Source organism: Akebia trifoliata, chromosome 4, assembly GCF_017979445.1.
Source record: "Akebia trifoliata isolate Shusen 1 chromosome 4, ASM1797944v1, whole genome shotgun sequence".
In the NCBI taxonomy this organism is placed as follows: Eukaryota; Viridiplantae; Streptophyta; class Magnoliopsida; order Ranunculales; family Lardizabalaceae; genus Akebia; species Akebia trifoliata.
The window spans coordinates 37671689-37685477 of NC_141378.1; the positions used below are offsets into that span (position 1 = coordinate 37671689).

The window sequence follows — 13789 nt, forward strand, 5'->3', positions numbered from 1 at the left end:
TTAAAAGTCTTTGAATCATGAAGCATTTCTTACAACAGACCACTTTTACATGATGAAAAGGCAATCTGACTGTACGTGTTGAGTTGGCAGAGGAGATTGGAAGCAAGAATCAACGGTATCAATTAAGATTTTGAAATTGAAATAGACCCAGCTTCACATTAAATCGAAGAAAAAAGAAGAGAAAACGAAAGAACAAAATCTGAGTAAGAGGAGAAAATAGATTCAATGGCCCAATTGATTTCCTTCATTGACATGCACTTGTTGATTGCTTCTTTGCAGTTGTGACCTTTTTTCGCAGTATCTTTTAGAGCATCCATTGTCACATTATAAACATGTACAGATTTTACCCCTTCATCCATTGCTTAACCAACAACTATATGATGGTAGATGCATTCACATACCCATCAAAAAACGAGTTTACGCTATCACTCCCCTGGGTTATAGACATTTCACCAAAGAATGTGTCTCGCATTCTCTACATCAAGATAAGCACAATATCCTGCAAAATAGAAATAGAACTCTTCAATTTTTCTGATTTTTTTATTACTTCCATAGAACAATAATACATAAGCTACACATTTATCAAATCAAATGAATGCATTTAATAAATCAGCTAGTTCAAGTGTATGTGGTATTAGAGCATCATCATTTTCATATATGTTGTATCTAAAGGACTGACTCAAGTTATTTGCAAGTGTATGCATTTAATAAATCAGCTAGTTCAAGTGTATGGACTCGATTAGGAGTTGATAACCTTCGGGGACTGTAGTCTGCAGCTCACACACTCCGCTAATGCAAATATAAAATTGAAGTTTGAAGTTTCAATATAACAAGAACTAAATAAAAACCTGAACATTAGATAATGAAAAAGGCTTCATGAAAGGACATAGTAAATGTTATGTTACCAATTGTTTAAGTACAAAAACATACCTCTTGATGGCCTATTATAAAAAATTGGATCATCATTTTCCCTCATTTATCTGAGATAAAATGCTGACAATTATTGGATCATAATATACAAGCTCAGCTTGCAAATCGTGAGTACACATAATACTTTAGACAAGGTGGGTTGAAGAATATACAAAAACTCTAATAGAAGCAAGGTCTTACCCGAGTTGAAATGACAATTATTGGATCATAAATATGAAATTGGCTTCCACTTTTCATTGTTAGACTTATGTTGGGTATCGGACTACTGTTTGCATCTGAAATGCATGATTATAAAGAATGAGTTGAGGCTTCATTACTAAGAAAGATGATAAGAAACAAAGGGATAATTTGGATAAGTGACCTTATAGCATAAAAATATTCGAAAGGGAATCTGGCATCATGAGGACGCTGGTTCAGTCTCAAGCTCAATATCTCTAGTATTTTCAGCATTTCCTTATATCAAGAGAAATCTCTAAGTAGAAAATATAAAATTAGGAAGAGATGATGGACACTCACAAAATCAAATGTCTCCACAAGAAGACTCTCTAAATGCTGTCGAATAACAGCATTTCCCTCTTTATGGACAAGCCTTATGTTCTCCAATCCCAAAAGATCAAGTCCACCATCAATTAACTTCTTCTCTCTTTCTTTTTCTGGAACCTCATTAAACATCCACAGTTCTGAACCTGGTGCCAAGAATGACTCTAGTACCTGAAAAATGACATTGGAGAAGCAACAAATCAAGTTAGAGAATGAAATATCTTCTCTTCATTGGTGAAGAATGCCCATAGAGATTGAAAGAACTTGTTTTCAATCTCAGCTATTGATGAAGTTAAGGCCTCTTAAAGGCCAAGCATTGTGAATGCACCTTTCCTTGTCCACTGCTCCACCTGCAGAGAAACAGAAGACATCCAGAAAAAAAGGCACACCTTTCCATATGTTTTCATTTCTTGCACCAAACACCCACTTAAGTGTATAAAGGGAACTATTATCAGAACTACACAAACAACTTCAATGTGATATTGAAGGATCTAAAAGTACAATCAAATTACCATGATCATATCATCTATGTCGTGATGCCACCCACAGAACAGTATCTTCTTTGAATATTTTGGAGGGCTAAAAAGATTGGGAAAATTTGCCTTGCGTACCTGCAGATGGAGGGGCATGAATAAGATAAGAGAAACATTTCTGAGTTCTCCAGGTTTTGCAGATCATTTTAGTTTTTTCCCATATCATATCCAAAGTGATCCTACAAGATTAGTCATCCATTCTTTGCAGTAATAATTCAACAACTAAAAGTTTTCATCTCCCAAAACAGTTCCAAGAATCAATTAACAGGCAAGAGACCATAGAGGCTGACTATGGAAGTAAATCTGACTGTCCCCTAGATTTGGTACCTTTGGCAATCTTCAGGAAAGATAGTAGGGACACGAAGCAATTTCCATGAACATAATAAAGGTACCTAAAAAAGCATAACAAAATCTGGACGAAAGCTACACAAAGGAGATGTTTCCGATAGAAACCTACAACAAACCAATGATTGAAAAGTGAGATCATTCAAGGTGTTGAAGACAACAGAGAGCAATGCATATCAAAATGGTTTGTTTGTAGATGAAATCTCTAATATCTTCAATTTAGCTGATTTGCATGAGTGCCATGGGAGTGATGATTTACCAAAATGAGTTATCTTGAATTGGGAGGGGCAGGTGCAGCTGGAACCCTGAAAAATAGTGTCCCAAGAAACCAACAACCTTCACAGAGATGCATATCATAGGAGATCAAATGGAAAGAAACTTCATCATTCAGAAGAGTATACTCAAGGCGTAAAACATTGCAAAAACTGAATATATTGCAATGTCTCATGTTGTTTCTGAACTGACACAGATATGATCTCTCATGAAAGAATTGGGATTCAAAGTTGAACCACCTTTGAAGTTATACCTGATGACTGATTGCCATCTGTACATTCATTATATTCTCATGAAATAGAATGGATGAGACAGTTGCCATGTATAATATGCCATGGCACTAACCCATTGAATCTGTTAGGAGGGAAGCCGCGGAAGCAAAATACCTAGAGAGAAACCCTTTATAAAAACTTATACCAAGTTCCAAAATCGGAACTTATACCAAGTTCCAAAACACACCAACAAGCAATGACCAACACTACTAGCAATCAAAGTAAAGTAAAACTAACTACGAACGTAAATAGCAAATAAAGAGATGCTCACACAATATTTACATGGTTCAGCGATGTGCCTACGTCCACGGGGGTGAAGGGAGAATCCACTATATGAAGAAACCAACGACTTGCATAACCCGCAAGTTTGTCTCAAGAAGAAAGCTTGGTTTTTAATCAAAGAGAAGATCAACCTCTTCCTTTGTAATCTCTCCTAGCCCTCTCTCTAAGTTTACAGATTTATATCTTACTTATTCTACCACAAGATAGTTGTTGTATTTATAATAAAGAGAGATGTGCTATTGCCACACCAACTACTATTGCTGATGCAACAATTCTCCACCTCGTACATAATTTGAAAAACACCTCAAATTTTGGACGAACACAAGAAGAAGCTGCAAGCATGCAAAGCTATACCACACAAGAGTAACCTGTAACACCAACTCGGCTGCACCATTCTGACCATGGTTGCCTACGTACCCTCTGACCGGGATCAAGCCATCGTAGTTCTTTCCATCTCTTCATAAAGACTCCACCTCACCCAACTCCGCCCCAAGGGCCATGCCCTCTTGGGCAACTCAACACGGGCCAATATGAAGCAAGTCCAAGCAGTACTGGAACTTGCTACCTGTTACCACCTTGGTTAACATGTCTGCGGGGTTCTCATTTGTATGCACCTTCATGAGAGAAACATCACCTTCCTCTATGACATCCCGCACAAAATGATACCTGACGTCGATATGCTTGGTACGAGCATGATGAACTTGATTCTTAGCCAAGTGAATCGCACTCTGACGATCACACCACAAGTTCACACAATCCTGCTTAATCCCCAAATCATCTAGAATACCCCACAACCACAATGCTTCCTTCACTTCCTCTACCATGGCCATGTACTCGGCCTCTGTAGTAGAAAGTGCCATTGTAGCCTGTAACATCGATCGCCAACTAACTGGAGCACCATGTATACTGAACACATAACCAGTAGTAGACCGTCGTCTGTCTAGATCACCTACATAATATGAGTCAACAAACCCACTAATCTGACATGTATCTCCACCAAAACACAAACCCGTATCAGCGGTACCCTTCAAGTACCTTAGGACCCATTTCACTACTTCCCAATGTGTCTTCCCTAGGTTCGCCATGAACCTACTGACCACACTGACCGCTTGTGAAATATTTGGACGTGTACAAACCATGGCATACATCAAACTGCCAACTGCACTAGCATAAGGTACACGTTCCATGTGTGCCTTCTTTCCGTTGTAATGGGAGATTGTTTACTCGAGAGTCTGAAATGTGGAGCCAATGGAGTCACCACTGACTTAGCACCTTGCATCCCGAACCTTGCGATGACCCGCACAATGTAGCCTTTCTGACTTAAGAACAATCGCTGGTTTGACCTCTCTCTTTTGATCTCCATACCTAGTATTTTCTTAGCAGCTCCCATGTCTTTCATCGCAAACTCTTTACCAAGTTGAGATTTCAGCTTATCTATCTCCACCTTACTCAACGAAGCAATAAGCATGTCATCCACATACAATAGAAGATAGATATAATCACCTCCACGAAGCTTCCGAATATAGACACAACAGTCATAATCACTTCTGGAGAACCCATGCTGTAGCATGAAGGAATCAAATCGCTTGTACCACTGCCGAGGAGATTGCTTCAATCCATAAAGTGATTTCCTCAAGCGACATACCTGACGTTCCTTACCCTCAACCTTGTAGCCCTAAGTTGATGCATATAAATTTCCTCATCCAATTCTCCGTGCAAGAAGGCTGTTTTGACATCGAGTTGTTCCAACTCAAGATCACATGAGCAACAATACTTAATAGCACCCGAATAGAAGTATGCTTCACCACAGGAGAAAAAATCTCATTGTAATCAACACCCTCTCTTTATGCAAACCCCTTAGCCACTAGTCTAGCCTTGTACCTTGTACCGCCGAGATTGGAAGGATCTTCTTTCCTTTTGTACACCCACTTACAACCAATAGCTTTCTTTCCCACGGGCAATGGGACTACCTCCCATGTTTGGTTCTTCCAAAGAGATTCCATCTCTTCTTCCATTGCAGCTGACTAACTCTCACTATCTCTATCCCGAATAACTTCTTTGAAGGTGACCGGCTCATCATCCTCCACCGAGAGTGCGTACTCAACCAAGTTTACCTACCCATAATGCCTCAGAGGCTGATATGAACCTAGCTTCTGAACTTGCTTGTATGCTCGCTTCGGCCTAGTGGAAGCCAAAGACTCTTCAAGCTGTTGTTGTTGAAATGCTTGGACATTCTCTTGCTGAACCTCCTTATGTTCAAGCTCATCATTACTCTCATCTTGAGTGTCTCTATGATGCTCCTCTTGAACATGACTAGAACCTGGTTGGTCTTTAGGTTCTATATCAACCACTTGAGACTTTGAAGTCTCAACACCTTCATAACCGGCACCATAGCTTTTGACAAAGCTACCATGGAGCTCTCATCAAAAGTAACATCTATGCTAATTATGAACTTAGAATCCTCTACACACCAAAGGCGATAGCCTTTTACTCATGTTGCATACCCCAAGAATATTGCCTTCTTGGCTCTAACGGCAAGCTTTCCCTCGTTGACATGGTAATAAGCTGTGCAACCGAAAATTCTAAGTCTCTCATAATCTGCATGCTCTCCTGACCACACCCTGTAAGGTACATCTCCATCTAACTTCGAATGTGGAGATTGGTTTACTATGTAGCAAGTTGTAGCTACCGACTTTGCCCACCATTCTTTGCCCAAACCAGCATACGAGCGCATACACATTGCTCTCTCCCGCAATGTTCGATTCAGTCTATCTACGACTCCATTATGCTGTGGTGTTTTTCTGACTGTCCAGTGTCGAGCAATACCTTCCTGATCACAGAATTCCTTGAAGGCACCCTCTGTATACTCTGTATCGTTATCAGATCGTAATGTCTTCGGTTTTCTGCTCGTGTGTTCTCAACCATTGCTTTCCACTTCTTGAATGTCTTGAATACCTCATTCTTATGCTTAAGGAAATAAATCTAAGCATACCTAGAATAATCATCCACGAATGAGACAAAATACCTAGAACCACCTTTGGAAGTTACCGTAGCCGGACCCCAAACATCTGTATGCACATAGTCTAATATACCTCTGCTTCTGTGTTTGCCTGAAGAACTGAAACCCGGTGTGCCTTTCCATAAGAACAAGCTCGCAAAAAATTACCCATGCAAGGATTCATGCTCTTCAGTAAACCACTTCCTATTTGGACACATATGGTAAGAGCAACCCGAATCAAGAATCCACTTACCAGAGATTTCTTCATCACTCGTGACGGAGTAAGAGCAACCCGAATCAAGAATCATTACATCACTGCCTTCTTCTTCCGAAGCATAGCTAGCCTCTTGCTTGCCTTGTTGCTTCCCATTAAACTTATTTTTGTTGTTCTTCTTCCCGCCTACTCTTTTGTTAGGGCAATTTGCCTTGAAATGCCCAAGCTCACCGCATTTGAAACACGGTCTTTCCGCAAGAGGTCTAGAACTCGATCTAGACTTTCCTTCCTTGCCTTTTCCTCGCTCATTTCTTCTTCCTCTTACAAACAACCCCTTTGCTTGCTCCTTATTACCACTAGTAGCCATGCCACTAGTTGCAATCTTTTGAAGATTATCCGCTAGAAGTGATGTTCTAGTTCATTCATCGTTAAATTTTCACCCACAAGCATCAATGTTTGTACAAGGTTCTCATATGACTTTGGCAACGAAAGAAGCAACAAAAGTGCTTGATCCTCATCTTCTACCTTCACATCAATATCCTTCAAATCTGATATGATCCTATCAAACTTGTTAATGTATTCCTAGATTGGTGTATCTTCCTCCATCTTGCAAGTATACAATCTGGACTTCAAATAGATCCGATTTGTTAGAGTCTTCGTCATGAAGTTGTTTTCTAACTTTGACCACATACCCGCAGCCGTTACCTCTCCATCTACCAAGAAAGCTACATCCCTTTCAAAGCATAGAATTATCGACGCTCGTGCTTCGAGATCTAACTCTTCCCAATCCTCATCAGACATGTCTTTGTGCTTCTTTTCTTTTCCTGCCAACGCCTTATGCCATTTCTGTGAGATTAGTAAATTTTTCATTTTCATCCTCCAATAGGAAAAATCATTCTTCCCATTGAACTTTTCTATCTCATACTTTCCCACTTTGACGGTTCCGCTTGTTTAACAACACCAGCTTTTCTCAGGAATTTCAAAAAACACCTTGTGTACACTACACAATACCCAAGCAAATACCTCAAATCAGAGCTTAACCACCCTGATTTGAATAAGGGCTCTGATACCAATTGTTAGGAGGGAAGTCGCAGAAGCAAAATACCTAGAGAGAAACCCTTTATAGAAACTTATACCAAGTTCCAAAACACACCAACAAGCAATGACCAACACTACTAGCAATCAAAGTAAAGTAAAACTAACTACGAACGTAAATAGAAAATAAAGAGATGCTCACACAATATTTACGTGGTTCAGCGATGTGCCTACGTCCACGGGGGTAAAGGAAGAATCCACTATATGAAGAAACCAACGACTTGCACAACCCGCAAGTTCGTCTCAAGAAGAAAGCTTGGTTTTTAATCAAAGAGAAGATCAACCTCTTCCTTTGTAATCTCTCCTAGCCCTCTCTCTAATTTTACAGATTTCTATCTTATTCTACCACAAGATAGCTGCTGTATTTATAATAGAGAGAGATGTGCTATTGCCACACCAATTATTCTTGATAGATGCTATTGCCACACCAACTACTATTGCTAATGCCACAGAATCCTAACTCCTTTATCTAACATTGTGGAAAAATTGAAATAGTAAAGTTCACACAATCCCATAAAACACAAGGATTTACGACATTGTGCCTATATCAACGGAATAGAACAAGAATCCGAATTAGTGATGGCAGAATCAAACCACTAATACCATCAAACCCCATTATTAGAAGAAAATGTATCATAACAAGACCATCAAGAAAAAGAAAGACCATTGTTAACCTAACAAGCTCAATCAAGATTAGAATAAACTGATTTTTTTTTTCTTGTTTTGATGATCATCAGGATATTGAGAACAGCTAATTTGCAAACTCAATTCTGCTCAATCAAAGCCTTGTCCTTATTTGCAAACTCAATTCATTAAGAAGAACAAAACCTATTAATAGTCCATGAAAATATTTTTTGTCAAAATTAATCTTATAGAACTATAGCAATATTATCATGTGAAGTTGCAAACCTTCTCTTGGGTCCATAATCTTATTGAACTCGCCTTTTCTAATTAGGTGATTTAACTAATTATCTTGTAAATGGACAACGGTTACTAGAATGAACAACAAACTATTAAACAGTGATAGATGATATCAAGTGGAATATACCAGCAACAAGGCTGGAAACCAGATCCTTTCCAGCCATTGCTGTAACTATGGTGTTGTGAGCACCAGAGACAAAAGGCCCATGGCCGGCACACAACATGATGCAAATCTGACCAAGCCAAATGTTTTGATTAGACAAAAAAATATAGAAAAAGATAATTTTGCTTAATGACGAAGTGCTTGATGTACAAGAAAAAATTAGCAAGCATAGCAAGGCTAAAGTGATTAAAACTCTAAATGCAAGCAAATTTAAGATGGAAAAATGGGATCATAACAAAGCTCAACACTTGTAACAAATCTACCTCAATGAACTGTGTACAATAACGAGGAAGACTTCGTTTGAACCACAAAAAAGAGATAACATCACCAACACCATAACCCTGCTCCACAATGGATGACATTGGGACACCAGCATAACATGGCTCCTCACTTGCAAATAGAAACAAAGGAGAATTTAATGAATCAAATCTTTGAGCATTTGATCAAATGGCTAAATATAAAGTGAAAAACGATAGCCTCAAATCAAACCTCTGTCATCTGAGATGGTGGAAATAATATGAGTAGGAGCCCGAACTTTCCCGTTTTTAATTGCAACATTCAAGTCCTCGGAGATCTGAGGAGGCTTAAATTCTTTCACCAGCGTAATCTTCCCCTCTTCGATCTAAAGATAAAAATAGCAATCAGTCATGCCAAATAAGCCAGTGATGGGTTTTATGGCATAAGTTTGCCCAAGCATAAAAAATGTTAAAGAAACATCCGTATGAAGAATAATAGTGTGTGATGTGTGATGACACATACAAGTTTATCAAATGTCACCTTACCCCAAAAAGTAAGAAGAACACCTTATTACTCAATAAAGATTTCGATTAAGATCATTCCAATTAGTCAAGAACCCTCTTTGATTGAACCTCAACCAACTAGTGATTCACTCTATTCTCATCATGACCAAATATGTTGGATATTTTGGGAGTAATACGATGAAGGAAAAAATTAACTTCTAGGCTCGAATTTAATTCGATCTCTTTTAGACAAATATTCTCCCTTACTGGTTGAACCAAAGTACACAAGGGATCGATGAACAAATGCCTTCAGGATACAAAGAAGCCTTACACTCAATATATTAAATCAGATTATGTACGATCCGATTTAGCCTAGAACACTCGAAAAAATAAGAAACTGATGATGCCTAGATATTAAGCTTAGAGAGATGAGAATACATAATTTTTCAGTGAAGAAATCTGGATTCTGGTTAGCTTTTTATAGCCAATTTTGTGTCTGTTGACTAAGAGTCATGATTTAATGTCTCTTGGTCTAATAGCCGTTCGATTGTGTCTATCTGAGATCTAACGATCCAAATTGCACTCTATCGAAGGTATGTGTTTCATGCCTTTTATCTAACACCTTTTAGTTGAATCTGTTTGATCTAGTGGCTCTGATTGCGTCCGATCAGTTGCCATTTGATCTAATGCATCCGATCATTCCTGATCGGATACCAATCATGAACCAACACATCTGATCGATTTTGATTGGGTACAATCATGAATCAATGCACCTGATCTAATAGGGTACTAACTTGATCCAACGCACTTGATCGAATCTGATCAGGTACTATATCGATCCATTGCACCTGATCGTTCTGATCAGGTACTATGTTGATCCAACGCATCGAATCGCTCTCGATCCAGTATTATTTCGATCCATCGTATCCGATCGGTTCCCGATCGGATACTAACTTGATCATTCGGTGCTGATCATACCCAATCCATCATACGTGACGAATCGACCACAACCGTTGGATATTTTCGTATCTAAAAAACTTTAAGACTCTCCAATTCCTCGCAACGATGCATACGTGCGAAGTGCAAAATGCGCCTCAAAGCGCCCTAAACGCCCAATCGTTCTTTCGCACGTTGCACGTGGGTGTGCGTGTGCGCGTGCGCAGGTGGTATTTCGTACTACCTCGAAGCACTGGATCAAAGCATAAAGGTGTGACACAAATACAACTAACTATGTAGACTATTACTTATAAGGTACACCACTTTCTTATTTGTGAGCGATGTGGGACTAAACCTTATATACACAAAAAATCTCAAAATCTAACTTAAGAAAAACAAACCAATACATCACAAAATACTTATTTTATTTTGAAAATATTTAACAAATCCCCTACTATTTCAAAATATAAATAGTTGAAATATATATATATATATATATATATATATATATATATTAAAACAGATGCACCACTTCAAGTAGCTGCCTACGTACCCAATTAGGGATCAAACTTTCGTAGTTCTTACAACTAAAGAACGATTAAACAAATACATTAGTTTACAAAAATTGACATCATCGTAGAGATTAGTACATAGATGAGAGTTATCTTTTGGATTTGAACCTTCACTTAGTATAAACAACCAAAGTTTTGTCAAGTGTTGTAGTGAACGTATCTTAAACCAAGGACCCTTAGAAACGAGCCGGATTCTTCACACATACTTTTCTCCATGAGGTTGAGTGTACTATTTGCTTTGCACATTAATGGTCATGCGCTATATCCTATTTTTATAAGTGCTTTTAGAAACGATCTAGTTTTCATAGGAAACGACCTGATTTCCTTACTCATATAGGTAAGTTCACTTGAAGTGATTCTGCGAGTCACTACTTAAAATTTTAGAACATATTAAGAATTTGCATCCATCTTTTATCTTGTAGAAACCAACACTAGATTTAGAAAGTGGGGTAAATTAGTTCTAGTATCCTGTTAAACCACTTATTTGACTTGTTCGTACCCATTGAACCTTGTCTATCTATTTCAAGACAAAGGTTAGGTTCCTATCAAAGGTGATTGATTTATTTTATAGACCTTAGCCCCATTTCTTTAGAAGTTTTAGATATCATATCTCTTGGAAGTCCTTTAGTTAAAGGATCCGCTGAATTCCTATTGGATTCCACATAATCGACTGTAATTACTCCACTTTTGAGTAATTATCTCACAAAATTTTGTCTTAGGCTTATGTGCCTTGATTTTTCATTGTACGCTTTACTTTTAACTTTGTACAATGTTTCCTGGCTATCACAATTGTTCATTATAGCTGGAGTGGGCTTGTTCCATAATGGTATATCCATTAACAGATTTCTAAGCCACTCTGCCTCTTTACATGAATCTGCCAATGCTATCATTTCTGATATCATGGTAGAGTTCGAAATACAAGTCTGCTTCTTAGATGCCCAGGAAATAGCAGTTCCACCTAACGTAAAGATCCAACCAGCTGTAGACTTTGAATTTGACTTGACATTATTCCAACTTGCATCACTGTACCCTTCAAGTACATTTGGATATCCTTGATAATGTAGTCCATAGTCTAAATTCCCGTTCAAGTACCTTAAAACTTTAGACACATCATTCCAATGCTCGGTACTTGGATTACTAGTGAAATGACATAACACACCTACTACGTGTGCAATGTCAGGTCTTGTGCAATGCATAACATACATAAGACTCCTAATAACACTGGCATATTCTAATTGAGTTTTAGCACGACCAGTATTCTTGATTAATTTGATACTAGGATCCATAGGGGTAATGTATGTCTAACTATTGTTTGATACTAGGACCAGTGTTTCTAACTATTGGATCATTGAGAAGATAAGTATGCAACTAAAATCTTAATGGGTAATGTATGTCTTATCATCAATATAGCATCTGATCTTCATATTTGGGTAAAAACCAGTAGAGAATATTAAATATCTTATCGAATTTACATGGAGTACCTAATATACGTTGGACTCTTAACACCGATTTCTAGTGCGACACCTCAAGATTTCTTTTTTTGCTTGTTTAGGTAAAAAGTTTACCATAAGTTTATGAGATCAATTTTTCTAGTTCCAACCTTCTATATGCTTATATGAGTGGATGACAAATCTAGGAAGTCCTTTGTATTCTATTTTGTAGGTAGGGAGTCCAATTGTTAGTGTGATGGTTTGTAAGATTTTGCATGATATTGTTAACTACAATAACAATCTTGAAAGAAAAAGTAGAATTTTTTATGTGACAAAGAGGGGGAAGAGCTCATTGAGGAGTTTTTATGGAGGAGTGAAGATGACAAGTTAAGTACTGTTTAGCATATTGGGAGGCTCTAAGCAAACCCAAGGATATTGGGTGGTAGGGATTGAGACAATTCTTGAAGATGAATGGAGCTCTCTTGGAGAAGTGGTTGTGGAGGAACCAAATGTTCTTTGGAGTAAAGTATTTGACATAAAATTTGGGTGTCCAAAGAGAGAGGGTAGGAGTGTGCTAATTAGGATTTTGGTGTCTATTTTGATCATCCTAGAAAGAAACATTTCCTACAAAAATATTTTGACTAGTGTGGAAGTTGATACACTTGTCATGGAAATGGTGGAAGTGTTGTGGAAATGACCAAAATTTGAGAACTTTTTCCTCAAAAATCCAAATGTCTCTTTCAAAATGGCCCAAGATGGTCAATGGAAGCATTTTTCATAAAATATGATGCGAAGAATTGAAGGCCTCTTCTTGCAACCCATGAAAAAACTTCAAAATGCTCGCCGGGGGTATCTGTTTGATTCAAGACATGCTCATGTTCAGCATGGGCCGCCTTCCTTGGTTCCAAATTTGTAGTAATCATAATTCCTTTTTATTTTTATTTTTTTTTGTTTTGTCGAAAGCTTTTCATGGAATTCTCTCTTTTGTAATGTCATTTTTGGTTTCAGGAAATTGATGACATTTTATTTAATATGCAGATATGAGTACTACTTTGGCCTTTTGCGTGATTTTCCAGACGTACAATTCACTATGAATGGAGGCATAACTAGCATTGATAAGGTGATCCTTTGCCAAAATAACTCTTTATCTGTTTTGTCTGACTGGGACACAACATATGGGATCATTGAAAACAATGTCAATATTTTTCAATCATGTATTAGGATAGCTAGCTAGGACAAGGTCATCATGCTGACACATTTACTATTTTTATACATCATAATGAATTATCATCTACACCATACATTGGTCACAAAGGTTGAAGGTATTATTTTCAAAATAAAAGAAAGTACTCTTTGGAATGCTTCAGAAGTCATTTTCTTTTCATCTTCAGAATTTTTACTCGTCCTTTTTATCAAGTTCTCTTTCTTTCTTGTTTCCGATTTCAGTTCTATTTTTGGTACTGGTTAATACTAGTTGGGACATCTAACAAGCCAACCACATTTGTGGAAGTCCATGGTCAACTTTGGGACATGTTGATAGCTCAT

At 37.8% G+C, this 13789-nt stretch overlaps 1 protein-coding gene across 2 annotated transcripts; it reads right to left on the reverse strand.

Moving 5' to 3' along the window:
- Window positions 1-306: 306 nt before the first annotated feature.
- On the reverse strand, window positions 307-8411 carry LOC147404865 (ion channel DMI1-like). 2 transcript variants are annotated; one of them, XR_015177985.1, is made up of 3 exons: window positions 8392-8411; window positions 1447-1641; window positions 307-499 (listed from the first exon to the last, which is right to left on the reverse strand). XR_015177985.1 is itself a non-coding variant. In XM_086440961.1 (3 exons), exons 1-3 carry the CDS (start codon window positions 2097-2099, stop codon window positions 476-478), a joined length of 336 nt encoding a protein of 111 aa, XP_086297087.1. In that variant the 5' UTR covers window positions 2100-2111; the 3' UTR covers window positions 307-475. The 2 variants fall into 2 exon arrangements, 1 of the variants encoding a protein (XP_086297087.1); XM_086440961.1 differs by lacking the exon at window positions 8392-8411 and adding an exon at window positions 1983-2111.
- Between the last annotated feature and the right edge of the window lie 5378 nt (window positions 8412-13789).